Raw genomic sequence first — 25,871 nt, 5'->3', positions numbered from 1 at the left:
TTCCACAGGAATCCACACCCTCCAGAACGGGACATCATTTACCAAAAGGTTGCTTTAGGTAAGGGGGAGAGGGGAGGAGACAACCCCCCCACTTTATATACCGCGGGCATTATTTGGGCAGCCGAGTATGGACGGCCTTTAGTTAAGTAAAAAGGGGAAATGACCAAAAGGACCGGACCCAGCCCCAAACCCAAACATTCCCCATCAGTGTCAGCAGAAGAATGGAGAAAACCACAAAGGAGGCGGGTGTATAAACTATTTATTAATAACAAGGCCTATAGACTTATTTCTTCTTGGACACACCCACAGTACGGCCCCGGCGGCCAGTAGTCTTGGTGTGCTGGCCTCGAACACGAAGGCTGCAGGTAAGAAGGAAAAGGGTAATAGGTCATAAAAAGCATGAAACAAAAGAGGAAGACTGGACACTAGGATGCAGGATGGAAGTTTAGAGGCAGGCATGGAGATGAGATCCCTCACCCCACTCACCCCCAGAAGTGGCGCAGCCCTCTGTGGGCCCGAATCTTCTTCAGCCGCTCCAGGTCTTCACGGAGTTTGTTGTCCAGACCATTGGCCAGGACCTGGATTTGCCAGAGGAAGAGGGGTGTTTGTTTTTCTTCCTTGATCACCTACATTCTAATGGGGACCATCCCCCTGCCACCTCCAACCTTCCCCCAACCCCCGCCCAACTCCCTTCCATCAATACAAACCTGACTGTATTTCCCATCTTTCACATCCTTCTGTCTGTTCAAGAACCAGTCTGGTATCTTGTACTGGCGTGGATTCTGCATAATGGTGATCACACGTTCCACCTGGTAGGTGGGACAAGGGTCAGATCCAGAGGGGACCCAGATGTCCTCCCAAGTAGGCACAACCCACAGCGCCCCCCTTCCCTGTCCTCACCTCATCCTCAGTGAGCTCTCCCGCCCTCTTGGTGAGGTCAATGTCTGCTTTCCTCAACACCACGTGAGCGTATCTTCGCCCCACACCCTGAGGTGAAAGGTTTGGGAAGAATTAGGTCTGATTGGTTTTCTTTTAGCACATAAAGCACATAAAAGTAGGGCCTGAAATAATCTAGTACTTTTGCATGATCCCGTATCACCCTTCCCTATTCAGTAAGACATAAAGCCTAACCACTGAAAAGAAAAAAAAAAATTCTGTTCAGGGCCAAGGCTGGGCCATGAACAGAGAACCCAATAAAGGATAAGCCCCTGAGAGCACATAGTCTCACACTGCCCACCACATTGAGGCAGTCAACAAACGCTGGCTGACAAACACTGCAGCAGCCCCTCAAGAGTAGTACTGATTCCTGCACTGTGGAGGACAGTGGGCCTGGCTTTCAGCATTCAAAGAGCAAGACCAGGGTCTTACGAGTTAAAAGGCTGCTCAAGGTCTCTAAGGACCACGATTCTTTGGGCAGGCCACTACATCCCCATAATCATAGTTTGCCAAGATCGCAAATTCGTCAGTGCCCAGAGATGATCAGGTCCTAGGAGCTAACTCTATCTAAATCAAACCCGAAAGGTACTAATGCTTACACTGGTGCCATGACACTAACACATGCACCCCTGCCATCTGAACTCACCAACCAGATCTGGATAGTAAAGGGTGGCATTTTCTCCCTGGAAGAAAATGACCTAAGAAACCAAATTATCAGGAGGTTGTCCACAAGAGATTGGGGTCTTAAGCTTCTCTCAAATTCACAAAAATATTTACAGATAAAATGCCATGAAATTTGCTTCAAAATGGGTAAGGGGTACAGATGATAAATCCATGGGCTTTGATTATACCCTTCTCTCTACCTTTGAATTTTTTTTTAATTAACTTTTATTAAGCTTCAATTGAACATTTACAAATCCAATCAGTCTGTCACATGTAAGTTTACATACATCTTACTCCCTTCTCCCACATGCTCTCCCCCTATTGAGTCAGCCCTTTCAGTCTCTCGTTTTATGACAATTTTGCCAGCTTCCCTCTCTATCTTCCCATCCCCCCTCCAATCAAGAGCTGCCAACACACTCTCAAGTGTCCACCTGATTTAATTAGCTCACTCTTCATCAGCATCTCTCTCCCCTCCGCTGACCAGTCCCTTTCATGTCTGATGAGTTGTCTTCGGGGATGGTTCCTGTCCTGTGCCAACAGAAGGTCTGGGGAGCATTGCCGCCGGGATTCCTCTAGTCGCAGTCAGACCATTAAGTATGGTCTTTTTATGAGAATTTGGGGTCTGCATCCCACTGATCTCCTGCTCCCTCAGGAGTTCTGTTGTGCTCCCTGATAGGGCAGTCATCGATTGTGGCCGGGCACCAACTAGTTCTTCTGGTCTCAGGATGATGTAGGTCTCTGGTTCATGTGGCCCTTTCTGTCTCTTGGGTTCTTAGTTGTCGTGTGACCTTGGTGTTCTTCATTTTCCTTTGCTCCAGGTGGGTTGAGACCAATTGATGCATCTTAGATGGCCGCTTGTTAGCATTTAAGACCCCAGACGCCACATTTCAAAGTGGGATGCAGAATGTTTTCATAATAGAATTATTTTGCCAATTGACTTAGAAGTCCCCTCAAACCATGTTCCCCAGACCCCCACCCTTGCTCCGCTGACCTTTGAAGCATTCATTTTATCTCGGAAACCTCTTTGCTTTTAGTCCAGTCCAATTGGGCTGACCTTCCATGTATTGAGTGTTGTCTTTCCCTTCACCCAAAGCAGTTCTTATCTACTGATTGATCAATAAAAAACCCTCTCCCTCCCTCCCCCCTTCGTAACCACAAAAGTATGTGTTCTTCTCAGTTTTTACTATTTCTCAATATCTTATAATAGTGGTCTTATACAATACTTGTCCTTTTGCCTGACTCATTTCGCTCAGCATAATGCCTTCCAGATTCCTCCATGTTATGAAATGTTTCAGAGATTCGTCACTGTTCTTTATCGATGCGTAGTATTCCATTGTGTGAATATACCACAATTTATTTACCCATTCATCCGTTGATGGACACCTTGGTTACCTTTGAATCTTTAAATTTTTCCATAACCATGCTCCTGAGAAGTTGCTGTCGAGCAAAGATCTTGAAGGCTCTGTTTACTGACTCTAGATGCTAGCCTGCCAAGAGGTTAGGTCCCCTTTTCTCTGCCCCAAGATCGCTGTTCTCTTCAGGCCTCCTCTATCCACAAAAGTACACTGCAGTGACCATCACTTTCTCCTAAGGGCCTGGACTATGTAACAGTTGATAGCCAACTTAATCATTACACTTACCCTCTTTAAGGACACAGCCAGCACTTGGATACAAAAAGGTGGTTTTCCAAGGACTCAAGTCTGAAATTATTTGATCAACTAATTTAGTAGTCCGTATTAACTTGGAAACCCTGGTGGCATAGTGGTTAAGTGCTACGACTGCTAACCAAACGGTTGGCAGTTCAAATCCACCACGCACTCCTTGGAAACTCAATGGGGCAGTTCTACTCTGTCCTATAGGGTCACTATGAGTCAGAATCGATTCAACAGCAGTGGGTTTGGTTTTTTGGTATTTAATTTAGAATCTATTTCTACACTGGACAGAAAAGTTGTTAGTGTGCCTCATACCTGCATTTAAAAATAAACACTGAAGACTCTGAAAGTGTTCCAGGACAACTGGCATCTTGGTGGGACAAGAGTTCCTTGTGAACAAGACCCATGGGGACCTTCAAGTCAACTCTAACCCCTCCAAGTTTCCAAATACTTCCTGGATGGCAGCTATAATCCTGATGTAGAAGAGGGCAGAACACTAGCCTTAAAAAATACAGCAAAAAACTGAAAGTGGCAACAAAACAATGAGGGGAAAAAATCACAGCACAGAAAAGCTTTGCAGGATACACGCATACGTGTATGTTTCACCAACTGCCACTGAGATGGCTCAGATCCATGGCCACCCCATGTGTCAAAGTAGAACCGTGTGCTATAGAGTTTTCAATGGCTGATTTTTCAGAAGTAGATCGCCAGGCCTTTCTTCTGATGATGCTGGCTGGGTGAACTTGAACCTCCAATCTTTCAGTAAGCAGCCAAGCCCTTAACCATTTGTACCACCCAGGAACTAAACCAAAACCAAAAACAGTGCTGTCAAGTCGATTCTGACTCATAGCAACCCTACAGAACAGAGTAGAACTGCCCCATAGTTTCCAAGGAGCACCTGGCGGATGTGAACTGCTGACCCTTTGGTTAGGAGCCGTAGCACTTAACCACTACGCCACCAGGGTTTCCTGCAGATCTATATTGTTAGCTGCTGTTAGCTGGCCCCCCAACTCATGGTGACTTCACACACAAAGGAATGAAATGTTGCCCAGTCCTGCACCCTCCCTGTGACTGGTTGTGGATTAGACCGTTGTGATCTACAGGGTATTCATTGGCAGAGCAGTGGAAAGTAGATCTCCAGGTCTGTCTTCCTAGTCCATCTTAGTCTGGAAGCTCCACTGAAGCATGCCTAGCATCACAGCAACATGCAGGCCTTCACTGACAGGCGAGGGGTGGTAGCTGCTCGAGGTGCACTGGCCAAGAATCAAACCCAGGTCTCCCATATGGAAGTCAAAATTTCTACTACTAAACCACCAAATGCCCCACAGTAGATCTGCTACCTGTCAGTATATACCCTTTTCTTATGTTAACTTTCATTCTTCACCATTCTGGGGCTAACCACGTTTTTGAGGAACCCCTCCCCATACTCAGCCTCCCTTTTTCCTCTTTAATCTTCTCCCAATTTCCTAGAATTACCCCCAATCCCTCGTTCTTAATAAAGGACCACCTCCAAGCTTTAGGTCTGTCACCAAGAGGTAGCTGCCTTTCCTGGCTCTCTGCTAACAAAAACTTCAGTACCCAGAGATCTCTAAGGAACAGCCCTTCCCAATGATAGCAGGGCACCAGGATCCCATCCCCCTGTGAGACTTCTCTTCACATGCTAAATATCTGAAAATGGCTGAACAATTGTCCATGAAATCTAATTCGACTACAAAGATTATGACACACATTTAACAAATCAACTGCAAAGATGCAGAGAGTGAAGAAGCACCCTACTAACCATGCTCCGCTTTTATATTCACAAACTCGCTTATGGCTCACAGCAAGGCTTTGCAGTAAGTATTCAATCTTTAGGGTATCTTACATTTTCAGAGAATATCAAACAGAAGCTTTAAGCTTCTTCTGTATTCAACTGAAGCAGCTCTGTTAAAAAAGAGTGGTTAAGCTGCTTGGCTGTGAAGCAAAAGGCTGGCAGTTTGACCCCACCAGCCACTCAGTGGGAAAAAAATGTGGCAGTTTGGTTCCTTAGACATTTACAGCCTTGGAAACCCTATGGATTGCTGAGTCGGGATAGACTTGAGGGCAGTGGGTCTGGTATTCAATTGAGAACAAGTAAAAGCTGCTCTCTGTATGAGAGTGAAAAAAAATCAAGGAAATTTGACAAACTCGATGGTCGTCAGGACCAGTCGGGACACCCCCTCTGTCACCGGAGGCGGGGGTAAGGTATCCCCAGTACCATCCATTCCCTAACACTGAATAAGCCTCAACAATACACCAGAAGTAGAGGACTGTAAACAAGACTGGCTTGGCCCTGTTCCCTCTGAGTTATGGGTACTGCAGGGCAAGAAACACATTCAGCTATTTGTACAAGTAATTATTCTATAAACGATAGAATGTCCCCAGCCAGAAGGCTGGATGAAAGTAGATATCCAAACCTGCATTTAATTCTTTCAACAAGCCCAAACCAAAATATACTGGGGTTCCCTTTTCAGCTGGAAAGAACACTGACTTTCACCTCCGACAACTGAGTAAATATCCTGCTCAGGACCTAGTGATGACCCTGTCCCATGGATATATTCTTTGACACTTGCAATCTGTTGGCACAGCTACTCATTCAAGATGTGTAAGAATTATAAGGTTTTCAGGGTGTATAAATTTAACAGGAAGGGCTGTTGTTATGATGTAGTGGAGACAGAAATCTCAAACTGAAGGTTCAGAAAACAGCTTTAAATAACTTTAGCAAATTCCGGTCGACAACCATACCCAGCCTTTTCACTCTAGTGAAACGTTTTGGCTTGACCTTAGACCCTTCTCTGGCTTTTATTACTCACCTTTTGTGGTAAATGTGGTTAAGGGATTAATCACTCCCCTTAGCTTTTTTTTTTTTTTAAACCCAGCAGCCAACGTGATCTGGTTGCCTACTCGACCTTGCTCATTTATAATTTAGCTCTTAACAACCCAAATCTCATTTATAATCTTTACTTTACCTTAATGGCAGTGATGGCAAAGGCTATCTTCCGCCGCCCATCGATGTTAGTGTTGAGTACTCGCAAAATGTGCTGGAACTTCTCGGGGATCACCAGAGACTGATTGAAAGAGATGGGGGGGGGGATCAGACACTGTGAACTACCGTCAAACCGTAAGACGAACGAACCACCTCAAACAGGAACGCTAAGTTTGTCACATAGGGAGCAATGACCCACTCCACGTTTTCACATCACCGCAAACTCCTCATTCCTGCAGACAGCAGAATCATGAACCGTTCAGGCCTAGGGATATGCAACTTCCGGAAAGGGGACAGGTCCCCTGCCGACTCCCAAAAGCATATTCTGCGTAGAAGCTGCCGGAGATCCCCGCACACGCCTAAACCTCTCCCCGCTTTCGTGCCTCCAGGGAGTGACCCTTTCCCGGGTCCCGTTTCCCGGAATTGGAAGTCTTTGGTCATCCATTCTCAGGGGTGTAATGCAAGGCTCCACACAGAAAGTTGCAGGCCCCTAGGATAGGGCGTTTTTGGCCCTCTGAAAGCAGACGTTCCCTGCCCCGGTTCCGATGCAGCCAGATCCCGACCCGGACTCTAGACTTACCATGGCGGCGGTAGCTTCGGCGGCGTGTAGGCCTCCGGTGGAAGAGAGAGCGGAAGTGACGCCAAATACTTATATAGCTCTCTGGTGGAAGGGGCGGAGCCATCTGGAAGAAGCGCTTCCTGAAACGGCTTCACCCCAAACTGACTAGACTTCTGAGGAGCTGACTTGGACGCCACAACTTCCGGTGGTGTCTGCTCTTTACTGTCCGTAAAGTTCATGGGTGTGGCAACAGCGAAGATTCCGGGACGAGGCTGTATGTGAGACTTCCGCACTCTCGTTTGTGCTTAGGTGAAGCGGTTACAATTGAAAGGAGTTAGACAGTTTAACTCATTTATCTGCGAACGGGTTTGCGTTGTGCAAGGCTCTCTGGAACGGACTTGCCCGGACTGACAGCTGCCGGAAGTGAGGCTGCGCCTAATGGCCGCAGTTGCGACCATGGCGGCAGCAGCTCGGGAGCTGGTGTTGCGAGCCGGCGCCTCGGATATGGAAGAGGAGGAGGGCCCGCTGGTGAGAGCGCCGGGCTGTTTTCCTCTCCGGAGCTCCATCCGGGCCTCCTAGCGTCAGGAAGTCCCGGGCTGGGTGTAGGCACAAAAGGGTGGGAGCTCGGCTGCTATCGGTAACGCTACCTGTTTGGCTTCCTGGGATCGGACCTGAACCTGAACGAAAACCAGAGTAGCCATGACTCAGTTTCCAGGGGCACAATTTCAACTCCTCCCGATTTGGGGCAGAACAGAGAAGCCTCTGGAGCCACACAGCCTGGGTTCGAATTCCAGCTCTGCCACCTACACACTGTCTTTGGGCAAGTTAACCAGCTTTTTCTATGAGATGACGAAAATAATAGTATCTGTCGTATTAGATTGTGAGGATTACGTGAATGAATATATGTAAAACGGTCCCTGACATGCACTTAAACAGTGTTTAAGTTTTAGCTGACTTTTCTAGAAAGGCTCGGACTCCCCAGAAAGATGGTGATACGACATGTGAAATAGCAGGAGTCTAGGACTCCTAAAGTCAGCTGCAAGATCTGCCCAATTTTTGCAGCTTCTCATCTTCCTCAGAGACCTCCTCCCTCTTCATGGATTACATGCTTCCTTTGCCATATGTCCTGTCCATAAATCCTAAATAGTAGGTGGGGTACAGAGTGAGACTCTCGGAGGTTTTTGACTCAGCACTTACTACTCCCCAGTAAAAGAACCTCTCTCCCACTTGGAAGATTGAGGACGTCCTATTGTATTTTGTTCTTTTCCTCCTCCTCGTACCCCTCTCTCGGTAATTTTTCCCTTCCCAGGGGAGTGGTACTGGGCTCCAGGAGCCACTGCAACTTGGGGAGTTGGACATCACTTCTGATGAATTCATCCTGGATGAAGTGGATGGTAAGTGATGGCATGGGGCCTCTGCAGAGCTGGAAGTTAGAGTGCCTGTAATCTAAGGTGCAGCAGGTGCCAGAAGGAGTAACACAGAGACTGGTGTGCAGATACTTAGTGTGGGGGGTGAGAGCTGTAGATCCGGGCTCTTATGATAACTTTCTATTTCCAGTTCACATTCAGGCAAATCTGGAGGATGAGTTAGTAAAGGAAGCTCTTAAAACGGTGAGGCTTTCCACTGTACTAATCTGCTCCCTCATCTCCCCTCCCCCCAAAGAAAAGAAAAACAGTCTTCTATTCTCATGACATGACCGTGGTGTCCCACTCTCTAGCCCTTTGTTGATTCTGTTCCAGTGATTCTTTGTTGCAACTTAGTCCTGACCTGTCACTTTATATGTCTTCCTAGGGTGTGGACCTCCGTCACTATTCAAAGCAGGTTGAGCTGGAGCTACAGCAGATTGAACAGAAGTCCATTCGAGATTGTATCCTCCACCAGAGGGCAGGAGTGGTGTTATTGACAGGGATTTTGTCGGGTATGGTGCAGGCAGCCCAGCTAGGGCTGAGATTTCCCTGAGGTTTCTGTCATCTCAGGGAGAAATCAGAGAGGTTCTGCAGGTCTGAGAATCTCCATATTCAGCATGAGGCCCCTTGACTTTTTGTGGGTCAGATATCCAAGAGAGCGAAAATATAGCATCTCTGCACAACCAGATCACAGCCTGTGATGCTGTCCTTGAGGTTAGTAACCATGGCCTGTGACCCATAACAAGCATGAACTGGTCCAAGACTTTTGGTGCCATTTTTAGTCATTGACCTTAGGTGGAAACAGGTTAGAGTCATTTTCAGGATGACCTCAGCATCCTTTTTCATGGTCATTTCCATAGCTGATATTCTTTCCGAACGGTGACCTTTGGGATACTTCTCCCCTCATCACCCCCCACCCTCACAAACTGATAGATACTAGAGATTTCACCAAGAGAATTAAATGGCCCACTTGTCCCCTACCAACCCTTTGGTGCTCCAGCAGCATTTACTCTCTCCCCAGCGCATGGAGCAGATGTTGGGAGCTTTCCAGAGTGACCTCAGCTCCATCAGCTCTGAGATCCGGACACTGCAGGAACAGTCAGGAGCTATGAACATTCGTCTTCGAAACCGCCAGGCAGTTCGGGGGAAACTTGGGGAGCTTGTTGATGGTCTGGTGGTGCCCTCTGCCCTGGTCACGTGAGTCGCCAGTCTGAAGGGTCACAACATCTATGGCAGCTAGAGACTTACCACATGGGTCTTCTGGGTCCTGGTCATCAAGCGCCTGCCAGAAGTTGGTGGTTGGATTGACAGTCTTTTCTCACTGCGATATGTGCTTTAGGCATCAAAGATTAGGAGTCATCTAGGGTCAGATGTGTAGTGAGGAGGTTCGAGGCTTACGTGGAGAGTCTAGAAGCAGAAAACTGTACATACAGCCTGACTGCATGTTACAGTGTAAGAAGGTACAGCAGGCAGAGGCTGGGTGTAAGGGGTGTGGTTTGGGCGTAGTCTAGGGATGCCTGGGTCTCCCACCTAACCCACCTTGCTCCTCCCTGCTACCCAGGGCAATTCTGGAGGCCCCGGTGACAGAGCCCAGGTTCCTGGAGCAGCTGCAGGAGCTGGATGCCAAGGCAGCTGCAGTCAGAGAGCAGGAGGCTAGGGGCACAGCGGCCTGTGCAGACGTCAGAGGCGTGCTTGACCGGCTCCGGGTCAAGGTGGGGAGTGGGGGTAGATACCCAGAAACTGCTAGAACCAGGCTCCCTAACACCTTCACCCTGGATTCCCTGGCAGAGCTCACTGAAGCTTGCCCCCCAAGAACTTCGCCCTGCCCTTATCCAGCATAACTCATTGTCATTTCTCTGGGTTCCCCTGAAAATCTTCAGGAATACTGAAGAGGTGGTCTCCACCTCTCCTCTATGTAGCATCTTTGACTTCCCCTAACTCCCCCCAAACAGTAAGAGGGTTACAGCTTCACACCCTGCGTTTGGTCCCCTGTGTCTAGGCAGTGACGAAGATCCGAGAGTTCATCCTCCAGAAGATTTATTCCTTCCGAAAACCAATGACCAACTATCAGATCCCCCAGACAGCCCTGCTGAAGTACAGGTCATTACCTGAAGGAAGGGTGTGTGGTAGCCTCTGAGCTTTTGAGCAGCCCAGTGTGGGCATCTGGTTTATGGGCAGATGAGGAGACTGACTCGTCCCTGGCCCTCCAGGTTCTTCTATCAGTTCCTGCTGGGCAATGAGCGAGCAACGGCAAAGGAGATCAGGGATGAGTATGTGGAAACGCTGAGCAAGATCTACCTGTCCTATTACCGCTCTTATCTGGGGCGGCTCATGAAGGTGCAGGTGAGGCCAAGGAGGACATTTCTGGGCACGTAGTCTGGGAGGAGGGAACACTCTGGGCAAGGAAGAACCATGTGGAGAAGAATTTTTATTGCTGTGTGGGAAGAGATGGTTACCGGCTCTCTTTTCTGTTTTTTCTAGTATGAGGAGGTCGCTGAGAAAGATGATCTAATGGGTGTGGAAGATACAGCAAAGAAAGATATCCTAGAACTGGGGAACCCTCGTTCCAGGCCCTTGAGGGTGGGAGGGCTTCTGGCTGCCACTGCCTCCAAGGCATTGCTTCATATGTTTTTCGTGGGACAGAAACCTTTGAGAATGTGATGAAAGCTGTGGTCTCCCTCCCCCAAAAAATGCGTATATGATTTTGTGGCATAGTTTTGCACGTGATATCGGGATGTGGACACACCCTGAAGCCCATTCACAGGTGCTAGGTGAAATTGTGCAGGTACTGGGAAAGAGAACTAGTGTGCTAAGGAACATGGAGGCCTTGCCTGGCTGCCTCGTCCCCTGGAAGTATTGAGTCTTTGGGCCCAGTTGTGGTCTCATTGTTTTCCCTGACTCTGATCCTTCGTACGATTCTTCTCAAAGCCATCACTTCGCAGCAGGAATACCATCTTCACACTGGGGACCCGTGGCTCTGTCATCTCTCCCACTGAACTTGAGGCCCCCATCCTGGTGCCCCACACAGCCCAACGGGGAGAGCAGAGGGTATGAGGAGGAACAAGCTTCAGCCACAAAGGGGACTCTGGACATGGAAGAAGGGAAGGCCAGGCCTTGGGGCAAAGCTTCCCATTCTGCAGGCCCCATATATTGATCCCTTATACCTGGGAGTGGCCTTCTCCGGTGACCCTGGTGTGCTATGTTGTGAAAAGGGTTGGGAACCATTGATTTAAGGACGTGCAGAGGGAAGAGACGAGCTGAGGGAAATAGTATGTCATGAGGCAGGTGTTGAGGCAGATGCAGCTGGGGTTGGACGTTTCCTCACACTCCTTATTCTCCCACGTATCATTGGTGCCAGTTCCGGATTCTTTTCCACAGCTAGGACTTGGATTGGATGGGAATGAGACCAATGGGGAGGGTCTCGAGTCCTTATTAGGAAGGTTTGCTGAGTTTCCAGTCAGACATATGAGGATCAGTGTTGGGCTCCATCCTTTTTTCTTTACCTTTTCCCTCCTAGTATCCATATGAGGCCCTCTTCCGCAGCCAGCACTATGCTCTCCTAGACAATTCCTGCCGTGAATATCTTTTCATCTGTGAATTCTTTGCTGTGTCTGGTCCAGCTGCACATGACCTCTTCCATGCTGTGATGGGCCGAACGCTCAGCATGACACTGGTACGATCTCTTTCTCCTGTGCTCTTAAAACTCCTTTGTCCTCAGTCCTCATCAGTACCATAGTGGGGTCATAACTCTGGTAATACTGAAAGCAGGAAAACTCATTCTAAAACATCTAAGCCTTTTACACGGTGTAACTTCTATGAAACCCTCACAGCTTGGGGTCCCTGAGACTGCCCCATTGCTGATTCATACCCAGGCAATAGCCCCTGAAAACTGAAGTGCTCCTAAGCCTTGGTTATCTAACCCCTGGCCCATTTTCAGCTCCAAATTCTACTGTGACAGGTCATGATGAGGGATCCTGGTGAGCAAAGCAACAGGGCCACCTGAGTGGATGGGGAGGAGGAGCCATTTTTCTTTTAGATCTCTCCCTTCCCTCCCTGCCAGCGCCTCATCCTCAGAGAAGTACATGTATGTGTCCTTAGCCGCTGGGGATGACAAACTAACAAACATTTTCTTCCAATTCTCTGCTTTTCCCTAAATCGCAGAAACACCTGGAGTCCTATCTGGCTGACTGCTATGATGCCATTGCTGTTTTTCTCTGTATCCATATCGTCCTTCGATTCCGCAATATTGCAGCAAAGAGGGATGTTCCCGCCCTGGACAGGTCACTGAGTTCTGGTCCTTGGTCTCTGCTTGCCTCGAACTGTCAGCCTTACACAACTCCCCCTAAGCTTTGGGCTCCTGCAGACCTGATATCATTGACTCCTGTTCTTTTCATCTGTCCTGGAGGCAGGACTGCTGCTTTCTCATCCACCTTTTACACACACTCCTGCTACCACCATCAGCCATTAGCCTGAGGGTCGCCGCAGAATTGAACAGCACCCCCACCCCACACTGTGCTCTGCCTCCCCTCCAACTTCCTTGCCAGCTGACCTCTGATCCCGTTTAAGCTTACAGGTACTGGGAACAGGTACTTGCCTTCCTGTGGCCTCGGTTTGAGCTGATCCTGGAGATGAACGTCCAGAGTGTCCGAAGCACTGACCCTCAGCGCCTTGGGGGGCTGGATACTCGGCCTCACTATGTGAGGGAGGGCAAGGGTAACAAAGGGGTTCCCGAAGGGCTGGGCTGCAAGTTTCACTGTGGGGATTGGCCGGGGTCACTGTTGGGTTGTGGGCCTGGCTGGATATTTAGCCACACTGTGAGGGGGCAGTCTAGGAGTGTGGCCAGATTTCAGGTGGGGTTGGGCACAGTTGGTAGGACAGATTAGAGGTGCAGTCAAAGGGAACCTGGTTAGCTGGCTCTGAGGGAGTTGGGAGATTGTGTCAGTTGGGCTAGCAGGTTGGTGTGAGTTTTTCCTCGTCTTCTTTCCCCCAGATCACACGCCGATATGCCGAGTTCTCCTCTGCTCTTGTTAGCATCAATCAGACAATTCCCAACGAGCGGACAATGCAGCTGCTGGGACAGCTGCAGGTGAGGGAGGGCAGGAGAGACCTCCCAGCAGTGGGTGGACTGCTGCTGGGGGCTGGAGTCTGAGGAGGGCCGCAGTGACCCTGTCTTCTCATGTTCCCTCCTCCTTTTGGCTTTTTCAGGTGGAGGTGGAGAACTTCGTCCTCCGAGTGGCAGCTGAGTTTTCCTCAAGGAAGGAACAGCTTGTGTTTCTGATCAACAACTATGACATGATGCTGGGTGTGCTGATGGTAACACAGACCCCCTTCTCCCTGTCGCCCTACCCAGAGGATTCACTTTCCCCTATCCCTCTGTTAGCTCTGTGAGGGCAGAAATTATGCTTGTTTTGCTCTGTTTTATTCCTGGAGTCCAGCACGGTGTCTGGCTAAGTCCATAAGTGTGGAGTAAAGAGGATACCCTGAGTGAAGAACTGCTTCTCCCCAAGCTTGAGATTTCCCTTTGTCTTCCCTTAGGAGCGGGCTGCAGATGACAGCAAAGAGGTTGAGAGTTTCCAGCAACTGCTCAATGCGCGGACACAGGTAAGGGCCGTGGGGAAGATAAAAGGGACAGTTCTGCATGCTGTTATCAGTTTATTGTGTGTGTGTGTAGGGGATGGCAGTGAATAGACCTCAATATGTGGATTTTGTTTTTCTTTTTGTTGAAAATATACACAGCAAAGCATACACCAGTTCGACAGTTTCTACATGTACAATTCAGTGACTTCGATTACGTTTCTTGAATTGTGCAACCATTCTCATCCTGCTTTTCTGAGTTGTTCCTCCCCTGTGAACAAACTCATTGCTTCCTAAGGTTCCTATCTAATCTTTCAAGTTGCTGTTGTCAGTTTGATCCTATACTGTTGTTTTTGTTAGGTGTTGTCGAGTGGGTTCCGACTCATAGCAACACTGCATGGTCCTGCACCATCCTCAAAATCGTTGTTGCAGCCACTGTGTCAGTCCATCTCGTTGAGGGTCCTCCTCTTTTTTATTGACCTTCTACTTTACCAAGCACGATGTCCTTCTCCAGGGGCTGATCCCTTCTGATAACATGTCCGGAGTATGTGAGACATAGTCTCACCATGCTTGCTTCTAAGGAGCATTCTGGTTGTGTTTTTTCCAAGACAGACTTGTTAGTTCTTTTGGCAGTCCATGGGTATTCACTATTCTTCACCAATATCATAATTCAAAGGCATCATCTTCTTCAGTCTTCCTTATTCATCATCCAGCTTTCCCAGGCATATAAGGTGATTGAAAACACCATGGCTTGGGTCAGGCGCATCTTAGTCCTTAAAGTGACATCTTAGCTTTTTAATGCTTTAAAAAGGTCTTTTGCAGCAGATTTATCCAATGCGATGCATCTTTTGATTTCTTGACTGCTGCTTCCATGGGTGGAAGTAAAATAAAATCCTTGACAACTTGAGTCGTTTCTCCATTTACCATGTTGGTGCTTATTGGTCCATTGTGAGGATTTTTGTTTTCTTTATGTTGAGGTGTAATCCATACCGAAGGCTGTGATCTTTGATCTTCATCACTAAGTCCTTCAAGTCCTCTTTATTTTCAGCAAGGAAGTTTGTGTCATCTGCGTGATACAGGTTGTTAATGAGTCTTCCTCTAATCCTGATGCCTCGTTCTTCATCTAGTCCAGCTCTTCGGATTATTTGCTCAGCATACAGATTGAATAGGTGTGGTAAAAGGATAAAACCCTGACATACACCTTTCCTGACTTTAAACCAGACAGTATCCCTTTTTCTGTCCGAGCGACTGCCTCTTGATCTATGTACAGACTCCACATGAGCACAAGTAAGTGTTTTGGTATCCCCATTCTTCATAATGTTATCCATAATTTGTTATGATCCACACAGTCGAATGCCTTTTTGTAATCAAGAAAACACAGGTAAACATCTTTCTTGTGCTTTCTGCTTTCAGCCACGATCCATCTGACATCAGCAATGATATCCCACTTTCCACATCCTCTTCTGAGTCCAGTTTGAATTTCTGGCAGTTCCCTGTTGATATACTGCTGCAGCTGCTTTTGAATGATCTTCAGCAACATTTTACTTGTGTGTGATATTAATGATATTGTTTGATAATTTCCACGTTCGATTGGATAACCTTCTTTGGAATAGGCATAAATATGGATCTTTTCCAGTTGGTTGACCAGGTAGCTGTCTTCCAAATTTCTTGGCATAGACAAGTGAGCATTTCAAATGCTGCGTCTGTTTCTTGAAACATCTCAATTGGTATTTCGTCAATTCCTGGAATCTTGATTTTTGCCAGTGTCTTCAGTGCAGCTTGGACATGTTCCTTCACTACCATTCGTTCCTGATCGTATGTTACCTCCTGAAATGACTGAACGTTGACCAGTTCTTTTTGGTATAGTGACTCTGTGTATTCCTTCCATCTTCTTTTGATGCTTCTTGCATCTTTCAGTATTTTGCCCATAGAATCCTTCAGTATTACGACTTGACACTTGAGTTCTTTCTTTAGTTCTTTCAGCTTGAGAAATGCAGAGCATATTCTTCCCTTCTGGTTATCTAACTCTATGTGTTTGCACATGTCATTATAATACTTTGCCCTCTCGAGTCACCCTTTGAATTCTTCTGTACAGCTCTTTTATTTCATCAATTCTTCCTTTCGTTTGGCTACTAGATGTTCAAGAACAGCTTTCAGAGTCTCTTCTGACATCCATTTTGGTCTTTTCTTTCTTTCCTATTTTTTTTTTTTTAATTGTGCTTTAAGTGAAAGTTTACAAATCAAGTCAGTCTCTCATACAAAAACTTAGGCACACCTTGCTATGTATTCTTAGCTCCTCTCCCTTTAATGAGACAGCACACTCCTCCTTTCCACCCTGTATTCCCCGTGTTCATTCAACCATCTCATCTCGCCTCCGGACAGGAGTTGCCCACATTGTCTCATGTGTCTACTTGAGCCAAGAAGCTCACACCTCACCAGTGTCATTTTTTGTCTTATAGTCCAGTCCAATCCCTGTCTGAAGAGTTGGCTTCGGGAATGGTTCCAGTCTTGGGCTATCAGAGGGTCCGGGGACCATGAACTCTGGGGTCCCTTAGTCTCAGTCAGACCAGTAAGTCTGGTCTTTTTATGAGAATCGGAGGTCTGCATCCCACTTTTCTCCGGCTCCGTCAGGGATTTTCTGTTGTGTTCCCTGTCACTTTCCTGTCTTTTTAATGATCTTTTTCTTTCTTCATGTATGCTGTTCTTGATGTCATTGCATAACTCATCTAGTCTTTGCTTATTAGTGTTCAGTGCATCAGATGTGTTCTTGAGATGATCTCTAAATTTAAGTGGGATATACTCAAGGTCATACTTTGGCTCTCATGGACTTGTTCTAATTTTCTTCAGGTTCAACTTGAACTTGCATATGACCAGTTGATGGTCTGCTCTGCAGTCGGCCCCTGGCCTTGTTCCAACTGATGATATTGAGCTTTTCTACGGTCTTTTTCTATAGATGTAGTCAATTTAATTCCTGTATATTCCATCCGACAAGGTCCATGTATATAGTCACCGTTTATATTGTTGAAAAAGGCATTTGCAATCAAGAAGTCACTGGTCTTGCAAAATTCTATCATGCGACCTCCAGCATTGTTTCTGCCACCAAAGCCAGATTTTCCAACTGCTGATCCTTTTTTGTTTCCAACTTTCACATTCCAATCACCAGTATGAAAGCATCCTGATTGCATGTTCGATCAATTTCAGACTGCACACGTTGGTAAAAATCTTCAACTTCTTCATCTTTCGCCTTAGCGATTGGTGAGTAAATTTGAATAATAGTTGTATTAACTGGTCTTCCTCGTAGGCATATGGATGTTATCCTATCACTGACAATGTTGCACTTCAGGATTGAAGGGTTCTTTTTGATTACGAATGAAATGCCATTCCTTTTCAAGTGGTCATTCCTGGCATAGTAGACCATAAAAAAATATGACTCTGCAATTCAAAATGGCCAATACCAGTCCATTTCAGCTCACTAATGCCTAGGCTATTGAAGTTTATATGCTGCATTTCATTTTTCACGATTACCAGTTTTTCTAGGTTCATACCTTGTACATTCCATGTTCCAATTATTAATGGATGTTTGTAGCTGTTCTTCTCATTTTGAGTCATGCCAGTCGTGATGTGATGTAGGAATCTAATTTTTTTCTCTATGGATAATGATCAACCCAGAACCATTTATAGAAAGTTTATCTCTTTCCCCATTTGATCTGCAGTGCTGTCTTTGTCATACAGCAAAGTTTCACAAAGTTGTCCATGTTGCCTCTTTTCTAGTCAGTTGATCAAGTTTTCTTTTCCTACAATAGTATTAATTATTATGTCTTGCCTTCTTTTTCAGCAGTGTCTCGACTGTTCTTGGCTTTTTGGTTTTCTATATAAAATTTACAACCCATTCATAAGTTTTAAAAAATAAAAAACCTTTAAGGAGTTTGTTTAAAATGGCATTAAATCTATAGATCAATTTGGAAAAATTGATACTTTATAATGGGCTCCCTCTCCATTTATTCAGATATTCTCCAGATGTCTTTTGATAACATTTTATGATTTTCTGCACAAAGAATTTGCAGCTCTTTTGTTAGATTTATTCACAGGTAGGTGTAATATGTAGATGTATACCTACTATAAATGAATAAATCCTTTCTAGTCCTTACGTCTGTAATTTTTCTTCTACTAGCTAGTAGTTCCAGTACAGTGTCCAGTAGCTGACTAGAAGTAGTGATAGCGAGAACTCTTCTGCTTTCCTTGATTTTAGAAGGAATGCTTTCATCGTTTCCCCAATAAGGAGAATGTTCTACAGGTAACAGTTTTTTGTAGATAACCCTTTATCAAGTTAAGAAAATTCCTTTCAGTTTCTTGTTTGCTAGGAGTTATTATAGCTATTCCTAGTAGAAACACACATTTATTTAGGAATAACGACTAGCACTCATACTAGGAGTTATTAGAAATAATTACTTCATTTTTTTATCTAATCTTTTGGACTTCGTACTCTATTCTTTTAGAATTTGTGCTTTAAATGGTTGGTATTTAAATATTGTCTTTTTTAAAAGATGTTTTCTTATGGTTAGAAGTGGGGTATAGAAATGTTATTGAGTTTTGTATATTGATCATGTAGCCAGCCACCTCCTAAACCGTTATTTCTAATAACATGTCTGTAGATTTGTGTGTGTTTTGTATGTAAGCATCCATCATCTAAGAATTATGACAGTTTCAGTTCTTCCTTTGTAATCCCGATGTGTTTAATTTCTTATGTCTTTACTCTCTTACCACACTGGTAGTACCCCCAGTACAAGTTGCCCCCGACTCACAACAGGGTTCCATTCTGACAACTCCATCATAAGTCAGTTCTGACATAAGTTGAATGCCCAATTTTTAAAAAATTATTAATGCCTTTTATTGTCACCATCTTTATAAACCTGGCAGTGTTTTGAACAGTAAATCATAAAATTGAACATCGAATGGTAACGTAGCAAATTACGTGCTGCAACATATTACCAACGACAAGATGTGCCAAAAAAAAGGATGGTCCTGGGCATGGTTTGTTGTAACTGAATACTTTGTAAGTTGGAGACTACCTGTACAGTGTTGAATAGTTGATTAGAAGTGGCTGTAATGAAAACTTACACTTTTTTTTTTTTGGTAATTTTTATTGTGCTTTAAGTCAAAGTTTACAAATCAAGGCAGTCTGTCATACAAAAATTTATATATGCCTTGCTATATACTCCTAATTGCTCTCCCACTAATGAGACAGCCCACTTCCTCCCTCCACTTTCTCTCTTCGTGTCCACCAGCTTCTAACCTCTCCCTCTTCCCTCTCATCTCCCCTCCAGACGGGAGATGCCAACATAGTCTTAAGTGTCTACCTGATCCAAGAAGCTCATTCTTCCCCAGCATCTTTTTCTATCCCATTCTTATCCTTTTCTTGATTTTATAAGGAATGCTTTTATCATTTCCTCATCAAGAGTAACGATGCTGTAGGTTTTTTGTAGATAGCCTTTATTGGGTTTAGAAAATTCCTTTCAATTCCTAGTTTGCCAGGAGTTGTTGTTATTATTTTCTTAATCATCAGTGGGTATTGAATTTGGAATCAAGAGTGGATGCTTTTCATCTGTGAGATGATCATATGGTTTTTCTTTATCTGTTATGTGATGTGTGACATTTATAGATTTCAGAATGTTAAACCACACTGGATTTGGGTTGCTGATTCATTTAGAAATTTTCTTCTCTGTGTATGAGTGAGATTGGCCTGTGATTTTCTTTCTTGTATTGTCCTTAGGCAGTTTTGGTACCAAGGTCACAGAAGGAGGTGGGAAGCAAGTATTCTTTCTTTATCTTTATTATGGAAGAATTTAAGATTGAAATTTTTTCTTCAGAAGTTTCATAGAATTTGCAGCAGAAGCATCTGGGAAGATTTAAAGCTACGAAATTCCTTCTGACTACTTCTTTCATTGCATTCTGTGGTGAAATATGTAGCATTTTCATTATCGTTTAGTTTTAAGAATTTTTGTATTTCAATTATAATTTCCTCTTGGATCCATGAGATTTTTGGAGGACTGTTTTAAAATTTCCAGATATAGTTTTCTTATTTATCTCTTTGTTGTAGATGTCTAACTTAATTGCATTGTGGCTAGACAATGTGGTCTTTTTTGTATCACTTTTTTCAAATTTGTTTGGATTTGCTTGTGGCCTAGTATATGATCAACTGTTGTACATGTTCCAGGGGCGTATGAGAAGAATGTCTATTCTCTGTCAGGTGTGGAGATCAAGCTTTTTAATTGTGTTGTACATGTCATCTATATCTCTATTGGTTATTCTTTGTCTATTTGACTTATCAGTAGTGGAGAGGGATGTATTGAAATCTGTAGGTTTGTCACTTTCTCTTTGTAATTCTATTAAATTCTGGATTATATAGTTTTCAGCCTGTTTTATCTAAAATCTTGAAAATTTAGAATCATTGAAGTTTAAACTCATTCAGATCTTACTGGTGACATGAACCGTTTGTCATTTTATAATGATCCTCTTTATCCCTGATAATTTTTTTGTCTTAAAGCCTGTTACGTCTGATATTAACATAACCCTGCCAACTTTATTTTGGTTATTATTTGCTTATTATATGTATTTCCATTTTTTTACTTTCCGCCTTTGTGTGGTCTTACATTTTAAGTATGTTTTAAATTTTACCGTGCATGCTTAGCTTAAAGTCTAAATTTAATCTTGACCACCTCCCAAACAACATGTAGACGTTTAAAATGCTTTAGCTCCAGTCATCCCGCTTCTGCCTTCATGCTAATTATTGACCAATATTTTACTTCCATTCTGTTTTTGTTATTTTATAGTGGTAGTGCTTATTTGGATCTCCATGCATGTTTACTGTTTTATTTGTTCACCATTCCTTTTTAAAACTCAGATTTTATCTTTTGGAGATGGTTTTTCTTCTTTCTGAAGTAAATTTTCTAGGAGTTCCTGTGGTGAAGGTCTGTTGGTGTAAACTCTGCTTTTGTTTTTATATACATGTCTTCGTTTCATCTTTGTTAGGGAAAGACAGTTTTGCTGGTTTACTGTCAAATTTTAGGTTAACACTTACTTTCTCTCAGCATTCAGATGCCTTTCCACTGTCGTCTGGCTTGAAATTTTGTTCTAATTATTGTTTGAAGGGAGTCTGTCTTCTCTGGCTGCTTTCTGTTTTGGTGCTCTGCAATTTTACCACAATGCGTCTACATGTGAAATTCTCTTTATCTTTCTTGGTAACTGTTGTGTTTCTTGGATATTTGGATTTATGTTTTTCATTAATTCTGGGAAATCCATCATCAGTACCTCTTTAAATGCTGTGTCTCCTCCATTTTTTCCTTAAAAAATGACTAGTTATAGGTTAGACTTTTCCGTTCTATTCCCTCTCTCTTTTTAGTAAAATAAACATGTGATTAGATGACAAAGGAAGCAGTTGTACTCATCTGGACAGTTAGGTGACCAGAGAGAATGTCAGCTCTGCTTTCAGAAGTACAGTATTCTAGACCCCTAATCCCACAAAGATGCGCTTAACCAGTGAATTCTGCTGAGAGCAGCTGAGGCGCCAGGGGATGGGCCAGGTGTTGAGGAGCTGGCTGTCATCAGTGTTTGCTGTCCTGTTTGATTGGCTGGTGCTTGATGTTGTGTGGGAACGATTGCTAGCCAAGGCCTAGTGCACTGATTCCCTCTGGTTACTCCTGCTATAAAAACGTTCTCAAACATACTTTGGCTAGATAGAAAGCTTAAAAAAATTTTATCCAAGTCTAGACCAGTGCTGTCCAATAGAAATATTAGGTGATTTTAAATTTTCTTAGTAGCTGCATTAAACAAGTGAAAAGAAATAAGTGAAACTAATTTAATAATATATTTTTTAACCCATTAAAGGAGTGCCCTGGTGGCACAGACAGTTAAGCACTTGGCTGCTAACTAAAAGGATGAGGGTTCCCACCTAGCAGTTCTGCGGGAGAAAGACCTGGTGATCTGCTCCCATAACAATTACAGCCTAGAAATCCCAGTGGAGCACTTCTGCTCTGTCTCAAGGGGTTACTATGAGTCGAAATTGACTCGACAGCACCTAATAACAGCAGCATATCTAAAATATTATCATTTCAGCACTTAAAAAAAGAAAGCTAATTTTTTATTGTGGAAGAATTTAAGAGTACACTCTAATAGAGAGAACAGCTGAATGAACCCCCAGGCAATCTTCACAAAACTGCAACCAGTAGCAACTTAGTTTGATTTCATCTGTACGAACTTTGTTTCCCTCGTACCCCAATTATTTTTAATTCAGTCCTATGCATCATTATCATTTCGTCTGTGTCAGGATTTGTTTTAAAAGCCTAGCCACAATACTGTTAGCACACTTTTAAAAATTAACAGTTCTTTAGTATCAGATAGCTAGTATTCAGATTTCCCCAGTTAATCTCATAAATTATTTTTACAGCTTAAATAAGGATCCATATAAAGTCCATACATGTGTCTCTTTTTAATCTATAGGATCCCCTTCCATCTTTTCCCACTCTCCTGCAGTTTATTTATGGAAGAAACTGAGTCATTTGTCCTGTAGAATGATGTACAGTCTGGATCTTGCTGATTGCATTCAGTGGTGTGGCTGAATTGTCCCTCTGTCTTGTATATTTCCTACAAACAACTACTTGTATAGTTAGATGAAAAGGCTTGATCAGATTCCAATTATATATATCTATATATTTTTTTAAATAACACTTGTGAGGTAGTGGTGTGTACTTCCAGCAGAAGGCACATGATGTCTTCTTGGCTCCCTTTTTGGGATGTTGGTAGCCATCAATGGTCACCACTTAGATCCATCAATTAGATTTCTTTGTCTCTTAACATCTCAAGTTTTCCCATCTCCTAATCTGTGTTGCACTTTGAATCATTCCTTCAATTTTAAATTCTAGTTTACACTGTCATTCTTTAGGTATTTCTGGTCTGCTATGTAACCTGTTGACTTTTAAAAATTTCAACAATTATGTTTTTTCCTTTCTGAAAAACCCCATTTTTTAAGTTGTTCATTCCTAATGTTGTTGTTAGGTGCCATTAAGTCGGTTCCAACTCATAGCAACCCTATGTACCACAGAACAAAACACTACCCAGGGCCTGCACCATGCTCACCATCATTGTTAGGCTTGAACCCATCCATAGTTGTTCTTAATTCGTCATTTTTGTGTTTACATCCTTTTCTTTTTAAAACAGTTCATATGGAATATACAACTATGTATCTGACAATTTTAATATTGGCAGTCTTTGGAGGTCTAAATCCGTTGTTTATGGTTTCTGCTGATTCTCGTGGTAGTTTACATTCTTATGTGTGTCATGATCTTTGAGTTCATTACTTGATCAGGGGGAGTCCTGTAGGTCTAAACTGGTTTTGAGGATATTTTCCTCCAGAGGAAAGAAGCCTCCTACTTCTATGATAGCCAAAGGATGTCACCCACCTGGGTCTACATTGGTGCCTCTTGAAGGTTTCACAAGAGATTGAAGGTTCACCCTCCCCACTCCAGACTGGCATCAGGCTGTTTCCAGATAGTGGACTTGTCATAGCCATTTGTCTTTTGGCAGCCCTGCCTCGCTTCCCAGCTGCGTAGCCCTCTGGCACCAGTCTTGACTCCATTTTCTTGTTTCTCTGCCCCTACCTTCAGTTTAGTGTCTTGCTTGGCATCTTTTTTTTTTTTTTAAAGAGGGGATCCTTGGAGATTTCCCCTAACTTTTGTGAAGCCAGTGATATCTTAAAATGTGTGTCCTTTCCAGAGTTTAGCTGTTCTGCTATGGAAATGTGCTTCTAAGCATCTTGTCAGCCATGATGCCAGAATTGGGACATCTGATCCTGTGTTTATATGTCTCCCCAGGAGTTCATTGAAGAGTTGCTGTCTCCCCCTTTTGGGGGTCTGGTGGCATTTGTGAAGGAAGCTGAGGCTTTGATTGAGCGTGGACAGGCTGAACGACTTCGAGGAGAAGAAGGTATGAGGATGGTGTGGTAGTGGTTGGGGCAGCAGTAAAGTGAGTGTGAGACAAAAATGGTAGGATGCAGATTATGTGGGGAGAGCAAGTAAGAATGGGTTGGGCAGAGATGGTAAGGATGGCTGTGCATTAGGGAGGACTTAACTGAGGTCAAAGATCACCCAGCCCAGTCTCTCTCTAACGCTATCTCTGTTTCGTCCATTATCAGCCCGGGTAACTCAGCTGATCCGTGGCTTTGGTAGTTCATGGAAAACATCAGTGGAGTCTCTGAGTCAGGATGTAATGAGGAGTTTTACCAACTTCAGAAATGGAACCAGTATCATTCAGGTGACCTGCAACTCCCAATCCCCACTCCTACCCTCCCCCCAACATTGATTTTTTTCCCCCTCTTCGCCTGGGTTCAGCACCTCCCAAGTGACCCTTGATCTTCCTCTGCCAGTTCTGGCCAAAGTTCTGGATGAGCCCTAACTTCTGATTCCTAACCATTATCATTAGCACTGCCTTGCAGTCTGATCTCTCCATGACCTTCTCTGACCAGGGAGCATTGACTCAGCTGATCCAGCTCTATCATCGCTTCCACCGGGTACTGTCCCAGCCGCAGCTCCGAGCCCTCCCTGCCCGGGCTGAGCTCATCAATATTCACCACCTTATGGTGGAACTCAAGAAGCACAAGCCTAACTTCTGATGTGCCGAACCCTGGGATCTGCCAACCCTCTCCATGGACTTCTGTACCCCATCCCATACCCTTTTCACCTGGGTCCCCCTTCAGTTCTCTCGCCTTGCCTCCCAGACCTTTGACACGCCTCACTCTTGCCTTCATTCCCAGGACCCTAACTTATCAGAATAAGCCAGATTCCTTTGGCTTTCTGAACCTCCCCGTGTCTTCGTTTCCCAGAACCACTCACCCCTGCCTGAGCTTCCCAAATGACCTTTATCATTTTTTCAATTTTGTCACATACACATGCACGGACCCCCCCCCCCCCCCCGCCACATCCCCATGGCTGTTTCTTCCCCCAGTAGAACTTTCACTGCCTCAATCTCTGGTTCACTCTACTCTTGTTACCATGTCCTGAGGTGGGAAGCCCCTACTCTGGGAATTGGTGGCAAGGGGAGACTGCCTCCAAGTCATTTTTTTTCCCACTCAAAATGATTTGTTTAGCTTTTTGACCTTAGATCTCAGCAACTTGAACACTAACCCACCCCCTCCTGGCCCAAGAGTTACCCCAAGGTCAGCCTGTAATAAACAATATTTAATATAACATGAAAAACATCATGCTTGGTAAAATAAAGGGTCTGTAAAAAAAAGAGGAAGACCCCCAACAAGATGGATTGACACGGTGGCTGCAACAATGGACTCAAACAGCAACAATTGTGAGGATGGCACAGGACCATGCAACATTTTGTTGTTATACAGTGGGGTCAGTATGCGTTGGAACTGACTCCGGGCCTCTAACAAAAACGACAACGTAACATTACACTCTTCTCATTTCCTTTCTACTTAAACCAAAAACCAAACCAAACCCTGTCGAGTCGATTCAGACTCATAGTGACCCTATAGGACAGAGCAGAACTGCCCTGTAGGGTTTCCACGAAGTGCCTGATGGATTCAAGCTGCCAGCCTTTTAGTTAAAGCCTTAGCTCTTAACCACTACACCACCAGGGTATCCTTCCTTAGGAGCCTTCAGCTGGCCCCATCTCTGCTCCAAGGTCACATTTCCTCTCCATCTCCTGGGCTTGCTTACATCTGTTCTCGTGGGTATCTGTAATTAATGGGCAGGGAAAGTAATCTCTAACCTCTAGCTACTTCAGGCCAAAGAGGTGCTGCATTGATTTTTAGAGAGGGGACTATTTCACAAGTAACCGACCTGGTAGAGGAAGGTGGCCCTCTGGTTAAAGTGGCGTGCAGCAAGGGCTGTGGAATGTGCAGTGTCAAGCACATCCAACCCCTCAAGCTAATTCAGAGAATGCCTCCTGGTGGCGTAGAGGTGAAGAGCTACGCTGCTAACCATAAACGTCAGCAGTTCGAATCCAGCAGGCTCTCCTTGGAAAGCCTATGGGACAGCTCTACTCTGTCCTATAGGATCGCTGTGAGTCCGAAT

General features: G+C 44.6%; 2 protein-coding genes across 5 annotated transcripts; one reads left to right on the top strand and one right to left on the bottom strand.

The window, feature by feature from the left end:
- Positions 1–242: 242 nt before the first annotated feature.
- RPS18 (ribosomal protein S18) lies at positions 243–6,880 on the bottom strand. Its single transcript, XM_049890080.1, has 6 exons — positions 6,836–6,880; positions 6,239–6,337; positions 901–987; positions 708–809; positions 487–578; positions 243–359 (listed from the first exon to the last, which is right to left on the bottom strand). Exons 1-6 carry the CDS (start codon positions 6,836–6,838, stop codon positions 284–286), a joined length of 459 nt encoding a protein of 152 aa, XP_049746037.1. The 5' UTR covers positions 6,839–6,880; the 3' UTR covers positions 243–283.
- Positions 6,881–6,993: 113 nt separating this feature from the next.
- VPS52 (VPS52 subunit of GARP complex) lies at positions 6,994–25,049 on the top strand. Of its 4 annotated transcripts, none has more exons than XM_049890063.1 (20): positions 6,994–7,342; positions 8,124–8,208; positions 8,372–8,424; positions 8,606–8,681; positions 8,867–8,934; positions 9,242–9,417; positions 9,782–9,932; positions 10,220–10,320; positions 10,431–10,563; positions 10,702–10,759; positions 11,135–11,268; positions 11,738–11,893; positions 12,382–12,500; positions 12,794–12,917; positions 13,211–13,306; positions 13,426–13,533; positions 13,756–13,821; positions 23,661–23,772; positions 23,981–24,099; positions 24,311–25,048. In XM_049890063.1, the coding sequence occupies exons 1-20, from the start codon at positions 7,253–7,255 to the stop codon at positions 24,455–24,457; spliced, it is 2,172 nt and encodes a 723-aa protein (XP_049746020.1). In that variant the 5' UTR covers positions 6,994–7,252; the 3' UTR covers positions 24,458–25,048. The 4 variants fall into 4 exon arrangements, with proteins under 4 accessions (XP_049746020.1, XP_049746026.1, XP_049746028.1 ...); XM_049890075.1 differs by lacking the exon at positions 6,994–7,342 and adding an exon at positions 7,524–7,634; XM_049890069.1 differs by lacking the exon at positions 8,372–8,424 and having other exon boundaries at positions 7,259–7,342.
- The last annotated feature ends 822 nt before the right edge of the window (positions 25,050–25,871 follow it).

The sequence above is a fragment of the Elephas maximus genome, chromosome 1, assembly GCF_024166365.1.
Source record: "Elephas maximus indicus isolate mEleMax1 chromosome 1, mEleMax1 primary haplotype, whole genome shotgun sequence".
Lineage (NCBI taxonomy): Eukaryota > Metazoa > Chordata > Mammalia > Proboscidea > Elephantidae > Elephas > Elephas maximus.
This window is presented reverse-complemented; position numbering and strand designations above follow the sequence as displayed.